The sequence below is a fragment of the Dysidea avara genome, chromosome 1 (assembly GCF_963678975.1).
Source record: "Dysidea avara chromosome 1, odDysAvar1.4, whole genome shotgun sequence".
Classification (NCBI taxonomy): Eukaryota; Metazoa; Porifera; class Demospongiae; order Dictyoceratida; family Dysideidae; genus Dysidea; species Dysidea avara.
In genome coordinates this window covers 11,287,499-11,311,034 of record NC_089272.1, presented here as the reverse complement: position 1 = coordinate 11,311,034, position 23,536 = coordinate 11,287,499, and the positions used below count along the sequence as shown (strand labels likewise).

General features: G+C 38.4%; 4 protein-coding genes across 4 annotated transcripts in view; 2 read left to right on the top strand and 2 right to left on the bottom strand.

Moving 5' to 3' along the window:
* LOC136256185 (uncharacterized) overlaps positions 1–23,536 on the top strand; it is a 163,240-nt gene that overhangs the window by 31,736 nt on the left and 107,968 nt on the right. The window lies entirely within an intron of this gene.
* LOC136257580 (uncharacterized) lies at positions 4,131–6,227 on the bottom strand. Its single transcript, XM_066050852.1, has 4 exons — positions 5,987–6,227; positions 5,773–5,914; positions 5,195–5,705; positions 4,131–5,141 (listed from the first exon to the last, which is right to left on the bottom strand). The coding sequence occupies exons 1-4, from the start codon at positions 6,225–6,227 to the stop codon at positions 4,131–4,133; spliced, it is 1,905 nt and encodes a 634-aa protein (XP_065906924.1).
* On the top strand, positions 9,093–9,864 carry LOC136257498 (uncharacterized). The gene is made up of 2 exons (XM_066050751.1): positions 9,093–9,554; positions 9,625–9,864. Exons 1-2 carry the CDS (start codon positions 9,093–9,095, stop codon positions 9,862–9,864), a joined length of 702 nt encoding a protein of 233 aa, XP_065906823.1.
* Positions 20,789–22,711, bottom strand: LOC136257419 (uncharacterized). The gene is made up of 2 exons (XM_066050651.1): positions 22,597–22,711; positions 20,789–21,822 (listed from the first exon to the last, which is right to left on the bottom strand). The coding sequence occupies exons 1-2, from the start codon at positions 22,709–22,711 to the stop codon at positions 20,789–20,791; spliced, it is 1,149 nt and encodes a 382-aa protein (XP_065906723.1).

Here is a 23,536-nt window from a genome sequence, read left to right as displayed (position 1 = left end):
TGTAGAGCAATCAGCTAGAAACAAATCACCCTGTAGAGAGATCAGCTAGAAACAAATCACCCTGAGGAGAGGTCAGCTACAAAAAAATCACCCTGTAGAGAGATAAGTTAGAAACAAATCACCCTGTAGAGAGTTCAGCTACAAGCAAAACACCCTGTAGAGAGTTCAGCAACAAAGAAACCACCATGTAGAGAGTTCAGCTGCTAACGAATCACCTTATAGAGAGTTCAGCTACAAACAAATTACCTTGTAGAGAGATCGCCTACAAATTAATCAACCTGCAGAGAGATCAGCTACACTCAAATCAACGTGTAGAGAGATTAGCTACAAACAAATCACCCTGTAGAGAGATCAGCTAAAGGAGGTCACCTTGTAGAGAGTTCAGCTACAAAGAAACCACCACATAAAGAGTTCAGTTGCAAATAAATCACTTGTAGTGAGTTCAGCTACAAGTAAATCCCCCTGTAGAGGGATCAGCTAGAAGAAGTCGCCTTGTAGAAAGTTCAGCTACAAAGAAACCTTCATGCAGAGAGTTCAGTTACAAACAAATCACCCTGTAGAATGATCAGCTAGAAGAAGTCACCTTGTAGAGAGTTCAGCTACAAAGAAACCACCATGTAGGGAGTTCAGCTATAAGAAGTCTCCTTGTAAAGAGTTCAGCTACAAAGAAACCATCATGTACAGAGTTCAGCTACAAAGAAACCACCTGTACAGAATTCAACTACAAACAAATCACCCTGTATAGAGATCAGCTAGAAGAAGTTACCTTGTAGATAGTTCAGCTACAACAATTCACCCTGTAGAAAGATCAGCTAGAAGAAGTCACCTTGTAGAGTGTTCAGTTACAAAGAAACCATTATGTAGAGAGTTCAGCTGCAAACAAATCACTCTGTAGAGAGTTCAGCTACAAAGAAACCGCCATGTAGAGAGTTCAGCCTCAAACAAACCACCATGTAGAGAGTTTAGCTGCAAACAAATCACCTGTAGAGAGTTCAGCTAGAAACAAATCACCTCGTATAGAGATCAGCTGGATGAAGTCACCTTGTAGAGTGTTCAGCTACAAAGGAACCATCATGTAGAGAGTTCAGCTGCAAACAAATCACCCTGTAGAGAGTTTAGCTACAAAAAAATCACCCTGTAGAGAGTTCAGCTAGACGAAGTCACCTTATAGAGAGTTCAGCTACAAAGAAACTACCATGTAGAGAGTTCAGCTATAAAGAAACCACCATGGATGTAGAGAGTTTAGTTGCAAACAAATAACCTGTAGAGAGTTCAGCTACAAAGAAACCATCCTGTATATGGTTCAGCTACATTTCAAGTCACCCAGTAGAGAGATCAACTGCAAAAAAATATCCTGTGGGGAATAATGGGCATGTAATAAATATATGTATATAATTTGTATAATTACTAATAAAATCAAAAACAAATGAAGCATTAAAAATCTTCTTTAAGTTCTTTTCTTCTTCCTGTAGTAAAGAAAAAAACACATGGGTTAAAAAACCCCAAAGCCAGCCATAGGCCGGCTTTGCAGTATACAAATACAAAAAGAAGTGATATCTAATCAAAAACAGCCAAGCTGTAAAAAAAGGTGCGGCCCCCAAAAAGGCCATGGTGAAAAAAGATGTGAAATCCAAGGTGGCGGCCAAGAAATGGCTGTGATGGTAGGTTAATGGTTACATTTTAATAACGACAATTCAGGTGAATTTTGTGCCGCTTGGTCTTGGCACCAAATTCACCTGAATTGTCGTTATTAAAATGTAACCATTAACCTACCATCACAGCCATTTCTTGGCCGCCACCTTGGATTTCACATCTTTTTTCACCATGGCCTTTTTGGGGGCCGCACCTTTTTTTACAGCTTGGCTGTTTTTGATTAGATTATAATTAGCTGATAATCAAATAGTTAAGTCCAGCTTAGTGCAGAACCTTGATGACACTCCCAGGGGGCATAAAATAGTACGGTGCAACAATCATCTTCAAATGAATCATAAATGGCCTTGCAAGCTTCTATTGATGCCCTTCTTGGTCTTTTCTCTTCACAGCTTCTATCTTTAGTATTATCATCTTCAAATTCAATCTGTTCCTTTGCAAGAGTTCCTGACGAATTCCTTTTTGTACAACATTGCAACACAGGCTTATCAGATACTGGTGTTTCCAAGGGAAATAGATGATTAATCGCTCGAGAAATTATTCACTACCCAGTTAGTAGTATTTCAGCAGATCTAACTCTAGAATCACTGCTAGGTATTAAACACAAAATCCTCCCAAGTTTCCAAGTACTCCTAGGTAAATTATTGTCTTTCACAATAACAATACTTCCTTCTTTAGGCTCCATAAGACTCTGTGACTTAGGATGTTTGTGTTCAAGAGGAAGTTTTTCTCTAAGACTTACTAAGTATTCCTCTTTCCACACCTTCCAAAATAAATCAACTTGTTTTTGTCCTTTTTCCAAATTTCTATTAACTTTGTAGCCGAGTCTTTGCTAGATTGAAAATCTTCATCACAATGATAGTCAGTATCACTGGAATTGCAGAGTCAAAGCTTTCTATTGGTTGCTAAAAACATGTCCAGGGGTCAATGTAAAGCCAGAGTCTAGATCTTTGTAGACATATGTAAGAGGCCTAGAGTTGAGAACCGCTTCTATCTCTGTCAAAAGAGTTGCTAATTGCTCCAAAGAAAAGTGCTTTCTGCCTATTGATTTCCTCATGCATCTCTTCACTAGACCAACCAATCTTTCATAGAAACCACCCTGCCAAGGGGCAAAGGCAATCGTGTACTTCCATTTTATACCTTCTGCTGAAATATAGCTCATCACTTCTTTGTCCTTAAAAACTTTCCTCCATTCTCTGTCCACAACTGTACGTATAAGCTCAAATTGAGGAGCATTATCTGAAATGATAACATCTGGTTTACCTCTACGAGAGACAAATCTTCTTAAGCAATTGATAAACTGGCTGGCTGACAAATCTAATGTCCATTCCAAGTGTATCACTCTTATCGAGAGACATGTAAAAAGGCAGATCCAAATCTTCTTCAAATCAGATTCATACTTCACATTGATAGGTCCCAAATAATCCAAACCCACAAATTGGAAAGAATCAGATCTGGAAACTCGTTCCCTAGGCCAAGGCGGCATAGATGGGAGTCGAAATGTGACTGGATCTACGAAAACCGTTCCTATCGCCCAAGACAGGAAGTTTGATTTTTTCACACAAGCACAAAGCTTAATGATTGCACTATCAAGTTTCACTGCCACAGTCGACCAGAGTAAAGTGGTCTGCTTTTGCTGGCTGCTTTTTTAGGGCACAGTGGCGAGCCGTACGAGTGGTCTGGCGTCTTGATGGAGCCCTGGCCAACCAGGAGATGGCTGTGTGTGGCTGTACAGTTCCGTGGTGTTGGACAATGACCTGTGCTGTAAAGTTCCTTTCATTTTAGCCAGTTTTGAGCCCTGAATGGCCTGTAACTTGGCCTAATTCATCTCAGCACATTTCTTTTCAATTTTTGAACACCATCTTGCCCGCCTTCCAGGGCCCCCCGCCTCCCACACTTCTGGAGCTCGCCTGATACAGACAACCTCAGTTTAAAAACTATCTAAAATGGCGGGAAACTTAGCTGTTGACTACTTCTTCAGTGGATGACCAGGAAGGTAAGAAAGTGTTGTGAAACATGTGAAAATTTGGTATGCGTAGCTACCACCATTGGCCAGCTACAACACACTGAATATTTAAAACCGACGTTTCTCGATACTTTTAAATGGGTAAAAATGGGCTACAGATGATCCCAAACGGAACACGGCATGATCTGTACACATCATATTCTGACACTCTTACATCATCAACATCTTTAAACCATAAGAACCTTGTCACATCTCTGTCTTGTTCCTGAATGCCCACTTGCAAAAAGGCCTTCTCGATATCTGCAAGTACTGCTATGGGATGAAGTCGTAGTCAAAATAAAATTCCACAAAGAGACAGTCACAAATGATGGCCCTTCTAGTCTTTGACTCAATAAACATTGAAACAATACTCTTTTGACTTCCTCCCTTCCTTGTGGAATCCAGTACTCTTCTCTTATTTGGGCCAGTGTATGGGCAACACCAGCATGGATTAGTCTGCAATGTACTTCAGTAGTCAATAAGCCAGTAAGGTGTTCTCTTCTAGGAGAAGTAACTTAGGATGTTTTGCACTCTCAGTTAGAGTGGTATTCAAGAATCTTCCGTAACATCTCAGTATACCTAAGTCATCAATCTTCAGTCCAAGTTGCTGTTTCAAACAATGAGACTTATTCTCCTCAATAGCAGACAACACATCATGAAACCTATTCTGTTGAATACAATAGATCCACAATAACATAGCCAACTTGATATCATTTGCACATATGAACTGTCCATCAGACAATGAATTAAATATCTCAGCCAACAAAACATATGTCTTTCCAATAATCTCTCTCCTTGATTCTGATAGTACATCCCATAGTCGCTTCTTCACAAACTTTAAACAGTAACAAATCACTCTGAGAAGTTTTCGTAAAGTGGAATATTTCGTTTCATCAAGTCCATATACAGACAATTTCTCATCCTGTTTACCATGAGTCACGACATTAGAACACTCATATAATACCATTCCAGTCTTAGTTTCTGCTTCCACATCTTGTAGTACTGGCTGTGGAGGTTGCCACTTAGGCCAAGAATCACGTGAAGACATTAGCCACTCTGGACCACTCCACCAAAGTCTCGACTGTTCAATCTCAGGTACTGTTAATCCCTGAGTTGGAAAATCAGCTGGATTTTCACCTGATGGTACATAATAAAATAAATCACCTTGCCTTTGAATTTCCTTCACACAGTTATCCACGAACAATGATAGTGGTTTGCCAGTTCGAAGCCAGTACAAAACACCAGTAGAGTCTGTCCAGATTGTTCGTTTTAAAGAGGGGATCTTCAGTTCCCTAGTGACAAAATTAGCAGCACGAACTCCAATAGTCACTACCAATAGCTCTAAATGTAGAAGAGTAATTTCCTTCTTAAGCTTTTTGTTGTTTTCTGTATCAATCGATACCAATCTCAGTTTTGAAAAAATTAAATTAACTTTAAAATTATCCTGATACTCAGCACGAAGATAAATCACTGTGTGCCATATGCCCTTTTAGAAGCATCACAGAACACGACAAGTTCATAGTTACAAGTATCACTCACATGACCAATAAAACAAGGTACCTTCAGTTGTGAGATTAGCTTCAACTTCTTTAAGACACTGTTCCATCTTTTGTGTAACGTCTCAGGTAATGGCACATCCCATGTTAGTCCCTCTTTCCACAATTCTTGGATAAATACCTCGCCATAGAACAACACAGGAGTAACCAAACCTAAAGGATCAAAAATTTTACCAATAACTTTCAACACTTCCCTTTTAGTAGGTGATACATCTTCATCAGAAAGAGTGACACCTTGAATTTGTAAAAGGTCATCTGTACAATTCCACACTATCCCAAAGGCCTTCACAACACATCCTTCTGATCTCTCAGCAGTTGGTAACAAATTCAAAAACTCAGTAGAATTAGACATCCACTCTCTTAAATTCATACATGCTTTTTGAAAAATTTCTTTTGACTCCACATTAATTTTGTAGGCTTGTTCAACTGACGTAGCTCCCAGCATCACATTGCCAACATATATATTATCACCAATAGACAGAGAAACTGGAGTTCTAAACTGTTACAAAATAAAACTTAACTGTTCCGACTAACAAAAATGGGCTACAGATGATCCCAAACGGAACACGGCATAATCTGTACACATCATATTCTGACACTCTTACATCATCAACATCTTTAAACCATAAGAACCTTGTCACATCTCTGTCTTGTTCCTGAATGCCCACTTGCAAAAAGGCCTTCTCGATATCTGCAAGTACTGCTATGGGATGAAGTCGTAGTCAAAATAAAATTCCACAAAGATCTGGTAGAAGTACTGGTCCACAATACAAACACTCATTGAGGCTCTGAGCTCCTTTCTTGGACTTCACTGATGCATCATACACCACTCGTATTTTCGTTATACTTTTAGTAGGTGTCAAAATTGGGTGGTGAGGCAGATAATGTTTTAAAGTCTCTTTCTTATCTTCAACTGCTCTTTCCACCACTCCTTGTTTTATCTGACTTTGAATAACTTCATTGTACCTCATTAAAAGATCTTTATCCCTTTCAAAACGTTTTGCTAAAGACCTCATCCTACTCATAGCAACATCAAAATTTTCTGGAAGATCAGGATACTCACATTTCCAAGGCCAAGTAACATAGTATCTTCCATTCTCTCAATAAGTTGACTTGTTAAACTGTTCCATGGCTCTATCATCATTGGTAATGTCCAACGACTCTACAATACCAATTGTTTCCAAGTTCCAGAGATCCTCAACATTAGAATTCCCAGTAACTGGGCTGTCAGCAGATGACAACAACTTCATTGCTGGTGCAACACAGTTAACTTGTGTCATAACAAGATATGATGATACAGATATCCCCTTCTGACAGCTCGTGGGCTTCAGGTAACTTCCAGTTAAAATATAACCAATCTTAGATGATATAAGGAGCAGTCCTGATGGTAACACTATCTTCTCCGTACCAACAACTGACCAAAAATAATCCAAACCTATCAATAGATCCACAGCATATGGTTCTGAGTTTCTTACAGTAGGAATAGAATCAGCTAATCTATCAGTTGAAATGGACCTCAGAAAATCCATGTCTGCAGGTTGTAGAGGCCCTCTTTGAATTGGTCCTGTTATTTGTTCAATGACACTGGTGTGAAAATGCATACAACATTTGTCCTTTGTTATTACATTAAACTCAACAACATATGTACTCACATCTTATGGCTTCCTAGCGGCAAAGGTTGAAACTGATAATGACTCCTTGTACTGTGGGGTTAACTGTAATTGTTGAAGCGATGGCTGGCACTATCAGACTAAGATAGTCTTCCTTTTATCACTTGACTGCACTGGGACTATAACAGTCTGAAGTAAAACCTGCTTACCAGAACTGACCAATGTCTGGGTTTGAACACTTGTGGAGTTTAAGACTTCCACTTTCTCTGCTTCATTATCATCTAGTTGAGTAGGTGTTACAACTACATTTTCACTCTTCGGTTGAGGTTGAGCCGAATTTCCAAACCTCTGTGGGCAAATAGCCCGATTGTGATGTCTCATCTTCCAACAGTAATAACATCCACTCTTCTGAACAAATGAACAATCTCTAAACACATGGCCAGTCTTCAAACAAAGAAAACATCGTCCTTGAGTGAGCAATCATTGCTTACGATCAGACAACTCTCTATAATGATCACACTCATCATTAAAATGCTCACCTTGACAAAATGCAGAAGGATTATACACAAATTTACCTCTCCTTTGAACATTAGCTGCAAAGGTTTCCACAGAAGCTGAGGATGGTTTTGTATCCCTGTTATGATCATTCGGGTATCGATTATACTTCTGATAACCTTGACGACTTTCACCATCTCTTACTCCAGTTACATATCCTTTAATTTTAGCAAAGTGTCTCTGAGCATTCTCCTTTGCTTCCACATACTGACTTAGAAACTTTTGCAACAGTTCCATTTAGTAAAGTAGCTTAGCAAAATTATGTTTAAGGGGTGGATAAAAGTGCCATTTTTGGTACACAGTGTACTGATCAATATTAGAAGGGGTGCCCACAAAAACTAATTAGGGATGGGCAGGAAAACAAATTGGCTGACACGATAGTATGAAATAATTGTTTTAGTATGTTTTCTATGCATACAACCTAAAACACATGCTAAAACATGAATTCTACCAATAGTCAACCTTGGTTTCTTTTCTTTTTATCATTATTTTATATTATTTAAGCAGTAATAATAAATATTTGCCATTGTATTGGCCTAATATACCTATAATTATATTGAATAAAATACAATTGTAATTATACCAAAAAGACTATAAAAATAAATTCACAACTGTCTGTTAAGGTTAAAGCATCAATTGAAAGAGAAATCCTGGTATACTATAAATTTATCATCAGTTACACTTACAATGCAATACCAACTTTAGTACATGTACAATTTGTACAGTTTCCTTTACAGCAGCACCTGATAAGTTCATGACATACTTTCGAAACTTCAGGCATACTCATCCAAAGTGGCATCCATGTGCCCGATGTTTTAGTCCAAGAAAATCTCCTCAGGTGAAGGAACAGCTTGCTGTGTACTTGTACTAGTAGTCCTGATGTATTGATCGGACGTAAACTATTTTGCTAGGTGGAAATGTAAACTTAGAAATTTGGTCTGTTAGGAAAGTGAACAGTTCTGTTTTGTTCTTTGAATCATGTAGAAAATCGTGTAGAAAGTTTCTGGCTTTAGGAACATGGTTAAAACTTTTGATTCATGCTACGACATTCCAAGTCGCAATCATATTTCAAGAATAGCTTTACCAAGCCTCCATGCCACTGTGAAGCAGCAAGTTAAGCAAGAAATTAGCCCGATAAGCCATTTTTCATCAACGACAGATATGTGGTCAAGTGTGGGGATGGCACCTTATATCAGCTACACCATACACCATCAATGATGAATGGCAGCTGTGTAATAAGTGCTTACAGACTCAATACTTACCTGAGGATCACAGAGGAGCTAATTTGGCAGAAGCAATGAAAGCAGCATAGGAGACTTGGAGCTTGGATGTTGTTAACCAAATTTTCCTTACAACAGACAATGGTAGCAACATCATTTCTGCTGCAAGGATCTTGGACTGGCTAAGGCTTCCCTGTTTTGGCCACAATTTACACCTTGCTGTCACTAAAGCTGTGCAAGATGACAGTCGATGCAGTCGGGCACTTGGTGTGTGTAGGAAAATTGTCAGTTCTTTTTCAATGAGCTGGAAGAGGAAAAGGGAACTGACAAAAGCTCAGATTAATATGGATGTCAAGCAGCATTCCTTAGTTGCAGTAAGTATGGTAAACATTTGAAGTATGTTTCAATGTTTGTGCAAACATGTTTGTACAAATAAAAAATGAAATATTTCATTTACCTGTAGGACTGACCTACCAGGTGGGGTTCAATGTCAAAGATGGTATCAAGAATTTTGGAACAGAAGGAGCCTATCAGATTAGTGCTGAGCAGTGACCGCACTACTAGCCATCTGGTACCTATCTGGCAGGACCTTGATGTTCTGGAATCAATTAATAGTGCAGTCTCACCACTGTCTGGCTTGACAGGCATCTTATCAGGGGAGCAGTATGCTTCAGTGTCAACTGTCATCCCAATGCTGTATTTGTTGGAAACTGACTTGCTGAAGGAAGGTGCTGAAGAAACAGTGTTAACTAGGGATATCAAGCATCGTATTGTTGATGACATCAAAGGCCGCTATAGCAGATTAAATGACACCGTGAATGAAATTCTTCAAGTAGCTACATTCTTAGATCTTCGCTTCAAAGTAAAATATTTTGAACATTTTCAAGAAGTTGAATTGCTGTCCATTAAGCAGAAAGTGACTGATGATACTTTAGAAGTTTGCCACGAACTACAAGAAGTACAGTAGAATAGTTCTATATAGAGCAGAATCATCTAGAACACAAGAAGTTGCACACTCTTCTCTCCAGCCATCAGCCCCAAAGAAGGAACGTAACCTTGGAACTTTGTTCAAGGACTTTGAGTTTAGGATTAGAGAACAAGAACAAGAGCACGCTACACCTGTCAATCAAGAGGAGCAGCATAGACAGATTGTGATGAATGAAATAGATGGATATCTGTCAGGACACAGGACAGATTTTGAAGAGGATCCACTGATGTGGTGGAAAAGGCAGCAGTTTAACTATCCAGTACTTGCAAAGCTTCCATAAAAGTATTTGTGTGTTTGTGCCACCAGTTTGGCATCAGAGAAGCTGTTTAGCACAGCAGGAAATGTTGTCTCACCGTTCAGAGCTACTATGAAACCCGACAAGGTTGATATGCTAGTCTCTTTATCAAACAACTTGTAAGTTAATGGTCTATAAAAGCATTAGCTTTTTGTTGTACAACTTTTTGATGATGAAAGACTAGCTTATCAACCTTATAGAACTCATCAAGACAAATTGTTAATTGTGATTGTATACAGTTACAGTATGACATGAATAATTAAACTTGTTCAACTGTTTTCCAAATCCTAAAAAGAAAAAGAAACACAGTTAAGCATTAATTGTGGATAATAGTCAGTATCTGGCTTGTACATATTTAGTAATAACGCAATATTTATGATCAAAATACTGTGGTATGATATTGATCAATACTGCCCACCCATGTGATGCTGTAGTTCTTCAATTGAAGGCACAAAAATTAATGTTGGACACGAATTTTTACACAAGATGTTCTGAAATTTTTTTAATGGTTCTCCTAAACCGATTCTTCCCAAATTTTAACACATTAACAGAAAGGTACTGTTAACAGCTGGAAATGATGCAATAGCTGATAAACTTTGCGTGATGATCTTGCAACAATACAAAAGCATATGCATGCATGCGTGTGCTTACAACGCATAATACAGTCTCTCAGTCCACCTATACCATTGCAAAATAATTCCACGACTGGCCCATTCGATAGTTTCAGAGTAGGAAGAGAGAATTCAGTGAAAACCAGCCTTTAAACACCCCAGATCATTCTTCACTGTCAACATCACTCACACAAATTGTTCTTGAGGAATGCGTAATCCATTAAACAACCTTACAGCTCCTCTCTTGTCTGAGCCTTATTTAGAAATAACCTGGCTACTATTTATAGGTGTTACCTTATATAGTTCACTATAGCAAGATCTAAAAATATTGCACAAAATTGCTTATCGTGAATTTTAAAAATGTAGTGTTCAAAAATGTGCACTTTTTATAGCGTGGGGTATTAATGGATAATCGCAGTCTGAATAGAACATTAGCTGCTGCATGCAGGTAGGCAATGTCTACACTACGTGTGGCTACTTACGGGTTGGCTGCTTATTTTTATGCTGTGTTTGCGCACTTCTTCATGCCTATGCCATTGTCAGCATGTGCAATGGCATCTCACTATACTGAACACATTTCCTGTATCCCAGATGCAAAATTCCTGCCTCATTGGAGGACATGGCAACTTTCTTTATATTCTACAGTCCTACTTCACTTGTCAAAGTTTTCCCTATTGAATTTTTTGCATTGGATTTTTACCCTTTGTGTAGGTTCTCATGCTCTGGTTCTATTTCAGTGCCATTTGTCATCTTGCTTCATGGAGGACGTAGTTTCACAATGTAACTGCCTATGTCTCTTCCTCCCCCCCCAGCTTATTAGCAGTAGTTTGTTCAGCTCCATCACTATCAAGATACAGGTAAAAATAAACTGTCACTCATGCTTTCGTGTTCATCCAGATATCAATAACAACTTTATAAGGTCTTGTAAGCATCCACGTCACACCAGTTGATGGCACTTAATCTGTGAGATTGTAGACACTAGGTCAATACTAGTGGCAGTTGATTTGGCGCTTGCATATGCCGTTCGAAATTCTCCCTCACTACTATAAATTATAAACTCTTGGTGTTAGTAATGTATGTTAGAGATCAGTTAATCATCATTGGTGCCAGCTAATATAGGAAAATTGGCTAATATGGTTACTTATTCAGCCTGAAAGGACCTAAGAGCTCATGACGTTTACTTAAAATCATTTTACTAGCAATGATATACTCTGAAACCTTACAAGTACATACTCCTACATTGTGATACACATTGTCAAGCATAATGAAGCTTTCTTTAATATGTGATGCAATGTGGGATTGGGGATATTCTATGATGCACTCTCAAAATGTCACCTGGGTGACTTCTTTATACATTGTGTACAATTGTAGTAGTAAAGGCACAGGTATAATGTCACAGTATAATGTCTTAAAAATTCCAGGACACAATGTGGTAATGCATATGAAATAAATGGATACATCTGTCCAGTGTCTGTCATTTTTTTTGTTGTGTTTTTATGCAAACAACTTAAACATGACTGCTGTTCAAGTCCAAATTCTATTGCTTGGTTGTATAGTAATAAACCATACAAGGCTGATATCACACTATTTGTACAGTAACTATACCAGGTGATTTTTACCATGTGGCGATTAGCATGTGGTATGTGGGTAGGCACTCAAACAGAGCAATAATATAGATACTGTACTCTAATAAGACAGTGAAGTACATCTGAGAATGAGAAAGCAGGCATTATAAAAAATTATATGCAATATAAACTTCAGCAAATTGAAGATGCTATATTATGTAACTGGCTGAGCAAAAACTAGTTGTTTTTGCACATTTCTTAAATTACACTTCATTAAATTATGCAGTGTAGTAACAGAGCTGTGGACTGCCAAAGTTTCAGCTCTTTGTGACAAATAGTCTTGGAGTTGGAGTGATTGATACTTGAAACAGCAATAAAATTTGATTATAGAGCAACAATACAGCAAAATAGCTACAACACGTAATTAATTGATCATACCTTATGAACTGAAACAAGCTATGAAGACTGAATTTGGCTTAATCTCTTCACCATATACTGTTAAATTCATCAATCTATAGTGTTTTTCCTGTACCCATCTGTGTATGCAAAGAAGAGGGCCGTTCCATCACAATGGTAAACTTCATTTCTAATGCATTGTAAATCAGCACCCATAATGTACATGCCTATTGCTGTGAAATTATGTAACGAAGATTTTCTTCCTCTCCATGAATAGGCAAATCCAATAGTGCATAGGTTTCATTGCTTAAACTTTGTTTCAGTGCATAACAAAGCGATTAAAATTTTATGTAGTGCAGGTGTATTTTACGTACGTATACCCAGTTAATTTCAATATTGTGTATTTAGCACGTACACAGATTTCCATGCACAGTAGGGATATAACACTTCTTATTGATTTACTTGATTTAATCTTGTGCACTACTCCAGCTTGTTTCAGTACTTTTTATCGATCTGCTATGGTCCCTACTCTAGTTGAAAATTCCAAATTTTTCTGTGTACTTGTTTGTTAATTTTTTTGTAAATAATACTTATCATGACCCATGCAAACCATAAATGAAATGGCACCGCCCACCCCAACTATATCAGTTATTGTCTGAAAAGTGAAATATCCATTATGTACACTTCGTTGTCAGCTACATATGCTAGATTTGTTATGCAGCATTACAAATCAAGGACCGCTCGAAAAGCACCCTTACAATCCACAAATACCACATCAAAAGACATAAATGGGTGCACCCCAGATATATCAATTATTGTCTGAAAGGTGAAGTATCCATTACACAGCTATGTTCAACCCATTACATAGCAGTACAAATCAAGAATTGTTTGAAAAGCACCTCTGCAATCAAAGTAGCCCCAAGGTAGCCATTATAAAAATACAAACAATTACCATTACGAAGGGAAGCTATCACATGCTACTGCCAAATCAACACTTTTTGTTGTGAATGGAATGCAAAGGGGGTCACTGGTAAGTCCATGAAGAATGCATTATACATACTGTGGTGTGCCAAAAGGCACCTCTTGGGTCAAAGCAATGTCGAATAGTGAAAAAATCTAACCCATAGCCTTAACTGTTATCGAGTTACGCTTGTCTGAAGACATCATCAGTCAGTCAGTAGAAAATTTCGTTCAATTTTTTTTTTTACATTCCGTAGCAATTTGTTGAAAGTGTTTCGGGTTGATGTGAAGACTTGCTTGGGCTTAGTTTTACCTAACCAATATTGCTTCATTCTCATCAGGGAAAAGTGAGGCTGGTTTTTGGGTGATGTTTTTTTCATGGCCCACACCCATTCCTTTTGTAGTCCCTACTATATACAGTACTATCGTACTGTATGATACAGTAGCAAAATAGAACTTTGTGAAAATTACCAGTTTTAGCCCAACCAGTAACACAGTTTTATTGTGAAGTAGTGAAATGGCAAGAAGGGATCACTGGAGAGCCCATTGACCTGAGTGAGAAATCCCACATTTTATAAAGTTAAAGTGTAGCACTCAAACGAAAATTTTCAGGTGCATACAGTAAGTTGCAAGGGTTCTATGTATATATGTCTATAAATTCAAGAGCAATTTACATGCAGAGAATAGCGGGGAAGAGTGGGCAGACCGTAAAATACAACTGTATACAGTAATTTTACGTACTTATACCCAATATTATGTATTTATACAGTAGAAAAATACAACTTTGTGAAAAATGACCAGTTTTTTCCCAACCATGCAGTAACATATGTTTGTTGTGATGTGGTGAAATGGCAAGAAGGGATCACTGGAGAGCCCATTAGTAAAGATTTTAAGTGAATAAGACCACATTTTACCAAGTTATAGTGTAGCACTCAAATAAAAATTTGCAGGTGCCTACAATACGTTGTAAGGGTAACCAGAATCTTGCCTTCTGCATGATTGGAAGCAGTTGCTGCAATTTTATAACAGTCCTTAATCTGCATTGATATTTCTGAAAATTAGTATATGTATGTAACATGTGTACACCATATGCAAAGTTAATGTGCAGTCATGTACGTATGTATGTACCATAAGTTGTTACAGATGTATGTGTTTTACATATTATATTGCAATAGGATGGTAACTCTCCATGGGATCTGGCTAGAAAACAACATAAATACGGATTGGCAGAGCTGATTGCTAGCATTGTAAGTGTATAAACGACACTAATTCATTAGTGATCCAACAATGAAAAGCAAGTGACATGATGTATTGGTTACACATTACACTATACATGCAGAGCATCCCTACTTTTCCATAGAGTAAGACAACCAGAAGAGCAGACATGCGTACGATAATTGTATATGGATTTTTCACAAAGCTACAGTACATGTATATTTTACCATTATGCCCCTTGTTGTAATCCTCAAAGTACAGTTCTCTCTATATGTACCAAAACAGCTAAACTATGAAAAAAGATGCACCTCCAAAAAAGCTAGGGTGTTAATATAAAATTGGCAGCTAAAAATTACAGTAATTTACCTGCAATGATGCTAATGCCAATAACATTTTAATGGTCACACTGTCATCATTAAAAATCATTGGCATTAACATCATTGCAGCTATTCCTTGGCAGCCACCAAACTCATCTCAATCTGGCCCTTTTGAGGGGCTGAACCTTTATATTCACAGCTTGGCTGTTTTGATATAGATCAAGATGCATGTTAGTATGTCGAGCAGCTAAGAAAGCTGGAGTGTCACACTGTTAGTGTGCAGGCAAGCAAGCTGGTGTGCCACACCATGAATATATTGACAGAAAGAAAACAGCTTTTTTTCACATGTGCATAATTCTATGGTAGAAAGCACATCATTTTTGCATTATAGCCAGGTAGCCTGAGGTAGGGTAGGCCACATTGCAAATTCGCAACAGCCTTTTGTGAGATATGGGTATTCAAAGTTTCAATTTAATTTCTTTGATATTTTTATTGTTTTCTTGTGACGTACAGGAGCTACAGGGATTGCCATTTAGTTCTGCACACTTGGCAAAAATTGCTATAAAATGTAAATGGGTAATTTGATTGCCTCGATCATTGGCACAAATGAAGAGTGTATAAAAATGAATTCACGTACTAAGGGGAATCTGATGAATATCCAAGGTGTTATGAACATTTATTCATGTAAGAAAGTCAAATTTCTGTCATGGCTACAGGGTAAACTGAGTACAGGAATAGCTTGAAAATTAGTGTGTACCATGATTAATCATCATAGCAATTCCTTGGATAGCAATAGAGTTATAGCTAGTGCTCGGCGGTATTGAAATTTGAATACACGGTATTAGTAACAGGAAAATATCACAATATATCGATATATAGTTAGCTTGTTATTGTAACTATTGCATCATTTCTTGGGCCTAGTATGAAGCAGTATGCATCCCAAAACTAAAAAAGTACAAGTAGACATGTTGTAATGTGAGAACCTCAAGTTTTTGTTTAGGGTGTGTCTGCTAAATCATTAACAAATTGGGTATTTAAACACCAGAGGCTGGGTTAAAAGCAATCCTATACTGGTATTCATCGATATACCAGTATTTCGATATATCGGTATCAAAGGCTTTCACGATATTGTAATCAGTTATGATAATTTATCATGATAAACTGTATTACTGTTATATCGCAGAGCACTAGTTACAGCTACAAAGTTGTATAGCAAAAATCAAACTAGTGTAAAATCACATGATCAAGATACTCTAATAGAGCAGTCACTGCAAGGTAACAAAATGCACAAAAATTTCAAAAAAAACACTTAACATAATTTGAACCGGGGACCTATATACCTAACACCTGCATATTTAACCACTGAAACCACTGCCATCTTAGCTGATCACCTCACTTAATTTCTGCTTTATAAATGAAAATTCTAGTTTAAGGGTGCTTGCTGATATTTAATTAATTAATTTAATTAACCCTTTGACAACTGTAAGCCTATAACGTATGCCTCTATACAAACTCAAATAACTTCTCAGGTATTAACAACAGGAAGATCCCACAGCCACCATGTTATTTACCATGGACTTCCCAATAAAATGGCACCAAGCATTAAAGAATTTGACCAAAAAGGCTGTTCATCACGCTACTTAGAAAAGAGACTTCTTCATCAAATGTCCGCCATAGCTGTACACTGGTTCACTAATCAAGGCATATCTTTGTCATACTAATGCTATGGCCTTAAACTAAGTACCATTAGAATCCTCGCACACTACTGAATCAAGTGGTATGTAATAGATCACATGATGTATAAATGGTTGTTTGTATCAATTAAAATGCTGTATAGTTCTGGTGAAGATGATGTCTGCTGTTCATCACTTCATATCAAAAGTACTCTTTAATATTGTGTAAAACTGTTTACATGTTCTTTTAGTGCTTAAAATAAAGTTTTATTTCATGTATGAGAATACCCCCATTGTGCAGTAATACAAGCCTAAAGCACTACCTACAGTACACACTTACGCATTATTTCATATTCAAAATTATTTCCATCTTCGAAGGGTTAAAGCACCAGCCTAGTAACCACTTGCAGCTATTGCATAATAATTGGCATTACTATGCATACTTGCAGTATCAGTGTTAAGCAGCTGTGTTTTTAAATTTTGTAGGGAGATTTACAGATAAATTCTCTAGAGACCTATGTTTAGATTTTGTGCAAAGCCTTATGGCTTCACAAGTTACACCAATGAGAACACAAGGTTTTGAATGGTAGAACACACTTTTAGTGCTAACTTGAGTTCTGTGTAAGATATGTATTAATACTAAACATAGAGTTGTGAGTTATAAGCTGAACTTTGTTCAACGTGGTTTCCAGTGTTCTACTGTAAAAAATGAAGGATTAGTTTAAATTTAAGTGCTTCCTAAAGAATCTCACGTAAGTATTAAACCATATAGGCTAGCAGAATTCTGTTGGTTTGTGTTGAAGAAAAAGGGAAGCACTTATATAGCATATGGATTCATTTTGCACATTGTGTGAGTATAAGTATCAAAAATGTATGTTGTATGGCTTCAAATAGCTGCAAATCGGGTTGTAAATAAAAGTTTGTACTTTCATAGATCTACCAAATAGAAGTAGTACATTGTTCTAAAACATTCTATGTATGTATGTTCTATTAGAAGTCCTCAACAAAAATGTACACTCTATTAGAGCATTACAATCATATCACCAAATATTGAAGTAAATCATGGAATACGATACATTTATAAGTCTGTCTTAGCAATCATTATTGTATCTGTATAGGAACAAAGAAATGTGAATAGAAAAGCAAACTCCAAAGTCAGCCATAGGCTGATTTGGGGCCTTATAAAGTACTAAAAGAATGAAATCTGCACAAAAACAGTCAAGCTGTGAAGAACAGTCTGGGTAGGCCTGCTCAAATATGCTAGCATAAAATAAAAAGCATAATAGGCTGGAGTGCCATGCCAGCATAATGCTGGAATATTAGGTAGATATTTCAAAGGTTGGAGCTTAATTCCATGAAAATAGATCAATACTCCCTAATAGAGCAGTCAGTGGAAACTGCAAATTGCAATAGAACACTCAAATGTATTGTACATAGCTCCTTAGATCAATACTCTCTAATAGAACGGTCACTTTATAGTGAACTACTCTAATTCACTAATTATAATGTACCAAGATTATAATTTAACAAATGTTGCTAACTTAGGAGCATAATGCAAACACAATAGGAATACTGTAAGAGCATAATGGGTGAAATTTTTGGGAAATTCCTAAAAGCATTTCTAGAAAAACTTTGAGCATATTTGACTCACGCCTTAGTCTGGGTAAAAAAGTTGTGAAATTAAAGGTGGATAATAATACTTCTGTTTTGTGTGGATATTACTTCTTTTGGTAATTGCAAGCCCCAAAGCCAACCTATGGTTGGTTTTCAGGCTTCATTATAACTTTTTTTCTTCTATACTGCAGAAATTGTCACACAAGAAAACTTTTCTATATGTGTGCAATTTAATGTCAATTAAAATATTTATGAATTTGAAAAACTGAGTATCAGCTAATAGGTCAGTTGTTACATAACTGAATCCTATGCAGGGTTTTATATAGCTGAGTTATCTACAAGGTGACTTTTACATGGCTGAATGCTCTACAAGGTGACGACCTCTCTACATGGTGACCTGATTGTAGCTGATCTCTCTATAAAGTGACTTGTAACATAGCTGAACTCTTCAGTGTGACTTGTTCATAGGTGACTTTTGTGCCTGAACTTTCTACAGGGTGACTTTATTTTATATATACATATGTGGCATGATATGCTCAGCTATGATTTAACTAACCTCTGGTGCAACAGTTGCACATTTGCATAAAATCTATCACATTTAATTGTATATAAGAAAACACCAAGTGGCTATATAATGTCATCTGTATGCTACACTAAGACTGCTATGGGAGTGCAGTTGTGTCAATGTACCATTTGTAAAAAAGTATTATTGCAGAAAAGAATTTGTGTACCTTGTTACGGTGTTAGCTATAGTGTTACGGTGTTGCAGTGTTGTGGTGTTGCATTGTTGCAGTGTTGCGGTGTTGCGTTGTTGCAGTGTTGCGGTGTATTGTTGCGGTGTTGCAGTGTTGTGGTGTTGCATTGTTGTGGTGTTGCAGTATTACAGTGTTGCAGTGTTTCGGTGTTGCATTGTTGCGGTGTTGCAGTGTTTCAGTGTTGCATTGTTGCAGTGTTGCAGTGTTGCATTGTTGTGGTGTTGCATTGTTGCAGTGCTGCAGTGTTGCCGTGTTGCGGTGCTGCAGTGTTGCGGTGTTGCAGTGTTGCGGTGTTGCAGTATTGCAGTGTTGCGGTGTTGCAGTGCTGCGATGTTGCATTGTTGCAGTGTTGCGGTGTTGCAGTGTTTTGGTGTTGCATTGTTGCAGTGTTTCGGTGTTGCAGTGTTGCATTGTTGCAGTGTTGCGGTGTTGCATTGTTGCATTGTTGCAGTGTTGCGGTGTTGCACTGTTGCAGTGCTGCAGTGTTGCGGTGTTGCGGTGTTGCATTGTTGCGGTGCTGCAGTGTTGCGGTGTTGCAGTGTTGTGGTGAACTTGAAAGATATATAGAGAGAGAGCCTCCCAAGAAGCACTTGTAAGTGTGACTGATATGTAGATCAAGAAAGACAGATTTTGTTTAAACCATACAGTGTACATTACTACTACTAGTTTGTACCCATTGTCTGCTGTACTAACAGCTTCATTCAGACTATAATACAAATGTTTACAAAATATAGCCACTACAGTCAGAAGTCCTTGGAGCTACATGGTGGTACTGTATAGGTGTACCCAACCTTCATCACCCAGCTGGTGCAGATGACATTTATGAATTAATACACATAGCTAACTGCATTCAAGATGAGATATTAGCCAAGAAACATCACTGTTCTGTATGTAGCTAATCTGTATAATATCGTAGCTACAGCTAACTGCTTTAACGAACACATGTCATTTAGCATATATAGTGCATGTAGTCACATTTTCAATTCCACAACTCGGACTTGCCCCAACATGCTTTAGCATCTGTCTTGTTACTATGAAGGTGTGGAATACCAGCACTACACTACATGTAACCCATTGTGTCGTACTATTATGGGTACTCACAATAATCTTAGTACAGTCTATATTGATAAGTTAATGTATCAAAGTATAATTGTCATGCTGTGCTATTAAATTTGTACAGAGTTGGGAGCAACTAGTTACTTTTGTAACTAAGTTACATAACGGATTACTTTTAAAGTAACTAGTAATCTAACTAGTTACATCCTTTGTAACTTGTAACTAGGATTACCTGTCCTCAACGTAACTTAGTTACAACAATTACAATAGTCACTTAATGTTTTGTACTTGACTAACCTTGAACATATCTTGGGCAGAAACATTAGCTCCTTCGGCACTTGCCTCCCACTGACTAATGTTAGTGGTGGTGGTTTGGTAAATGTACCCAGTCCCGGTTGCCACACTGGGTCAAAATATTTTATTCTGTCCTAATAAATATATTTTAGTTTGCTTATTGGCCTACAGGAGTCTTATATTATTTCTCTATTTCCAGTGAGCCGATACTTGGGTAGAGAAGGGATTTGGCGCTCAAGAGGTATTCTATGCTCCAAATGCCTTCCTTCAAGCCACAGAAAGGAGGACTGCAGAGCGCAGTCAGCCTTTCACCCAAGTATCTGTTTCTTCGTAGATACCAAATGTACGTTTCTTGGCATGCAAGAGTAATTATAGTAATGCAACAGTTACATGAGGAATATTTGATCATTGAAATATGTCAGCACTTTATTACAACAAAGGTCATAGAGGGTATTATACAGTCCTTGCACGTGGGTGATGACCTGTTACAATAGTCTTAGACAGCTTTGCTAATTCTTTGGGAGGAGGTCTGATGTATTGTTGAAAGGCATTGCTCCTCCAGCGGCCCAACATTTGAATGTGATCATCTGGTAGTTGAGCTAGTGAAGCAGAGGTTGCTGCGCCAATGCGGAAGCTGTGAGTATTATAGCAGTTATTGTCTAACTTAAGCTTATGTAGCACAGATTTGAGTCTTGCACAGAACGTGCTCCTGGTCCAGCCTTTTCCCTTCTCGGTGACGAAGAGTGGTCCTGGCCGGGTACTTCTTTTTTGCAAATAAGACAGAACTGCCTTTACTGGGCAGACCGTACTATCAGTGGTGCCCATGTACACTTTGGTACCCTGCTTGTATGGGTCAGTTTTTGATTGCTTAAGAAAGAGTTGCAGTAAACGGGGCTTTGTTCTGTTGTCAACTGCAATATCACCAAGTGGTAAGTGGCTGGATGAGTCATATGAATTCTCTGCAGGGATAGTGAACTCACTGACCCTTAGGAAGCCAAAGAAGGCAAGGCAGCACATAGCCCAGAATGTGGTGCTGTCGTAAGAGGGGGCTTCTTTTGACAATGCAGTTTTGATGCTGCGTGGAATGGGAATGATGATCGGCAGGCATGGTTTGGTGAAACGCCTGCCAGCTTGACGCTTCTTAATTCCCCTTAGGATGAGCTGAAGCCGGGGAGTGACTTGGTAATTGAACTGCTTATGCAACCCCTTGCAGACATGCATGTGTCTGACAGCTGCTAAGTAGACCTTTATAGTCCTCAGTGATGTGTTAGATGTTGCCAAGTGTGTACCAAATAGTGTCAGGGTGCACTCGGTTGTAGGAATTGGCTTTTTTCCCACCAACTTGCAAAAGTTGAAATGTCTTCTTTTACCTGCCACATAGGTCTTCCTGCTTGACTTAGCCAGGCCGGTGTGTAGTAGTTCATGAGCTTTCCCAAGGAGTTTATTGAGGTGGACAGTTCTTAGCGAGGATGGTGGTTTGAAGCAATCTGTAAATGTGACCGAATTTTGGAAAATCACCCTTATGGGCGCATTTGACACATTAAATATTTAGCTCTGAAACATAGCATTATAAGTTAAATTCCGACCCAATTAACTGTAGAATAAACCATAGATACCCTGAATTACAAGAAAAATTTTAGAAATATTTGTAAAGTGCTTTCTGCTAGTAACAGCATCATGCTACTTTCAAAAATTCTAATTGTTTTAGGCGCGACCATGAGAGTGATTTTCCAAAATTCAGTCACAAATAATACCCTTAATAGACAGATGCAGTAGACAAGCTTGTTATATTATATTATATGTATATATGTGTACATATCAATGCACAGTGAACAGAAGCAAAAGTGTGCATATATGCAATGTATTAATATAGCCTATACAGTATAGTGGTATGTGTTTATCAGTTCCCATTAATTAAGGGGTGCATGAAGTTTCTTAATGGAGCATTTGAAGTGGCGCTGAAAGGAGGGGGATGTTCAGTCCAGCTTTTGTAGTGATATGAGTTTCAAGAGTGACATTGGGATAACCTCCGGGATGATGGACACATGTGCATTCAGCTTTAAGAATTCTGCCGATCTGTTTCTGAAGAGCTGAACTGCAGCCGTGTTCAGCACCCCTGGAATATGGCAGGCTACAATTGTGAAACCGAAGTAGGCTGAGAAGAACCAAAGACACCGTAAAAGATGCATGACCAATGGCTCCTTAGAAGAGCCCTTGTTGATTGAGTTTACCACCCCACTGTTATCACACTTGAATTGAACCTTGCTGCCTGACAGTAGTGGGCCCCACACGGCACAGCTTAAGACGATTGGTACCAGTTCCTTTGCCATGATATCCCTCCATGCCCATTCCTTTGACCAAGCCAATTGTATCCATTGAGGTCCAAAGACCCCACCACAACCCCAGGACCCTGACACATCTGTAGCAATGAAGTGGTCCGGGGAGAAGTTGTCAAGAAAGCTGATCCCATTCCAACAGGATGCAAACAGGTGCCAGCATCTGAGGTCTGACTGGAAGCCGACTGTGAGCCTTGTACTGTGAGATAGTCTTTTGAGGTGAGCTGCTGCTTTATACATTCTAGAGACAAAGGTCCTCCCTGGTATTACCACCTTAGTGGCGTGCTGTAGAAGACCTATCAAGGACAAAATCTCTCTTTTAGTTTTTGCGGGATAGCCAGGCTTTGACTTGGTTATGCAGTCGACTAAGCTTGTCCTCAGGTAGGTGAGCCTGCATCAGTTCAGCATCTAAGGTAACCCCTAGGAATGTCAAACGCTGGGACGGCCCCTCTATCTTATCCAGCACAAGCGGAATTCCTAAGCTGGAGCAAGTGTCCTTAATTTTTTGAAGGTTGTTGGCACACAAAGGGGAGTCAGGTGGGCCCAAGGTGAGAAAATCATCCAAATAATGCATGACTGGTGTCACCTGCATTTGTTTGAGAATCCACGACAACAGGTCAGCCAAGACATTAAACAGATTGGGGGCAGATCGTAGCCCAAAAGGTAAACAAGTGTCAATAAATATCTGATTATTCCATTTCATTTGACAATAGGTGGCGATCGGCTGGGTGTACAGGAAGTAGGCGAAATGCACTTTTAACATCAATCTTTGCCATCAGTGTGCCATACCCTATCTGTTTGATCTGGTCAATTGCCGAGTCTATGGTGATGCACTTCAGTGTGCATAATCCTTTTGGGATCCCTC

Bases quoted from the DNA above. Each gene is read 5' to 3' on its own strand.
- LOC136257580 (XM_066050852.1), bottom strand. From the start codon at position 6,227: ATGAGGTCTTTAGCAAAACGTTTTGAAAGGGATAAAGATCTTTTAATG. The intron at 5,706-5,772 runs GTTTGGGATCAT...GTAACAGTTTAG, and splicing joins TACAGATTATGCCGTGTTCC to AACTCCAGTTTCTCTGTCTA. The intron at 5,142-5,194 runs GTGAGTGATACT...TGCTTCTAAAAG, and splicing joins TACCTTGTTTTATTGGTCAT to GGCATATGGCACACAGTGAT.
- LOC136257498 (XM_066050751.1), top strand. From the start codon at position 9,093: ATGGTATCAAGAATTTTGGAACAGAAGGAGCCTATCAGATTAGTGCTG. The intron at 9,555-9,624 runs GTACAGTAGAAT...TCTTCTCTCCAG, and splicing joins TTTGCCACGAACTACAAGAA to CCATCAGCCCCAAAGAAGGA.
- LOC136257419 (XM_066050651.1), bottom strand. From the start codon at position 22,711: ATGGATACAATTGGCTTGGTCAAAGGAATGGGCATGGAGGGATATCAT. The intron at 21,823-22,596 runs GTTCAATTCAAG...TCACATTTACAG, and splicing joins CACTACTGTCAGGCAGCAAG to ATTGCTTCAAACCACCATCC.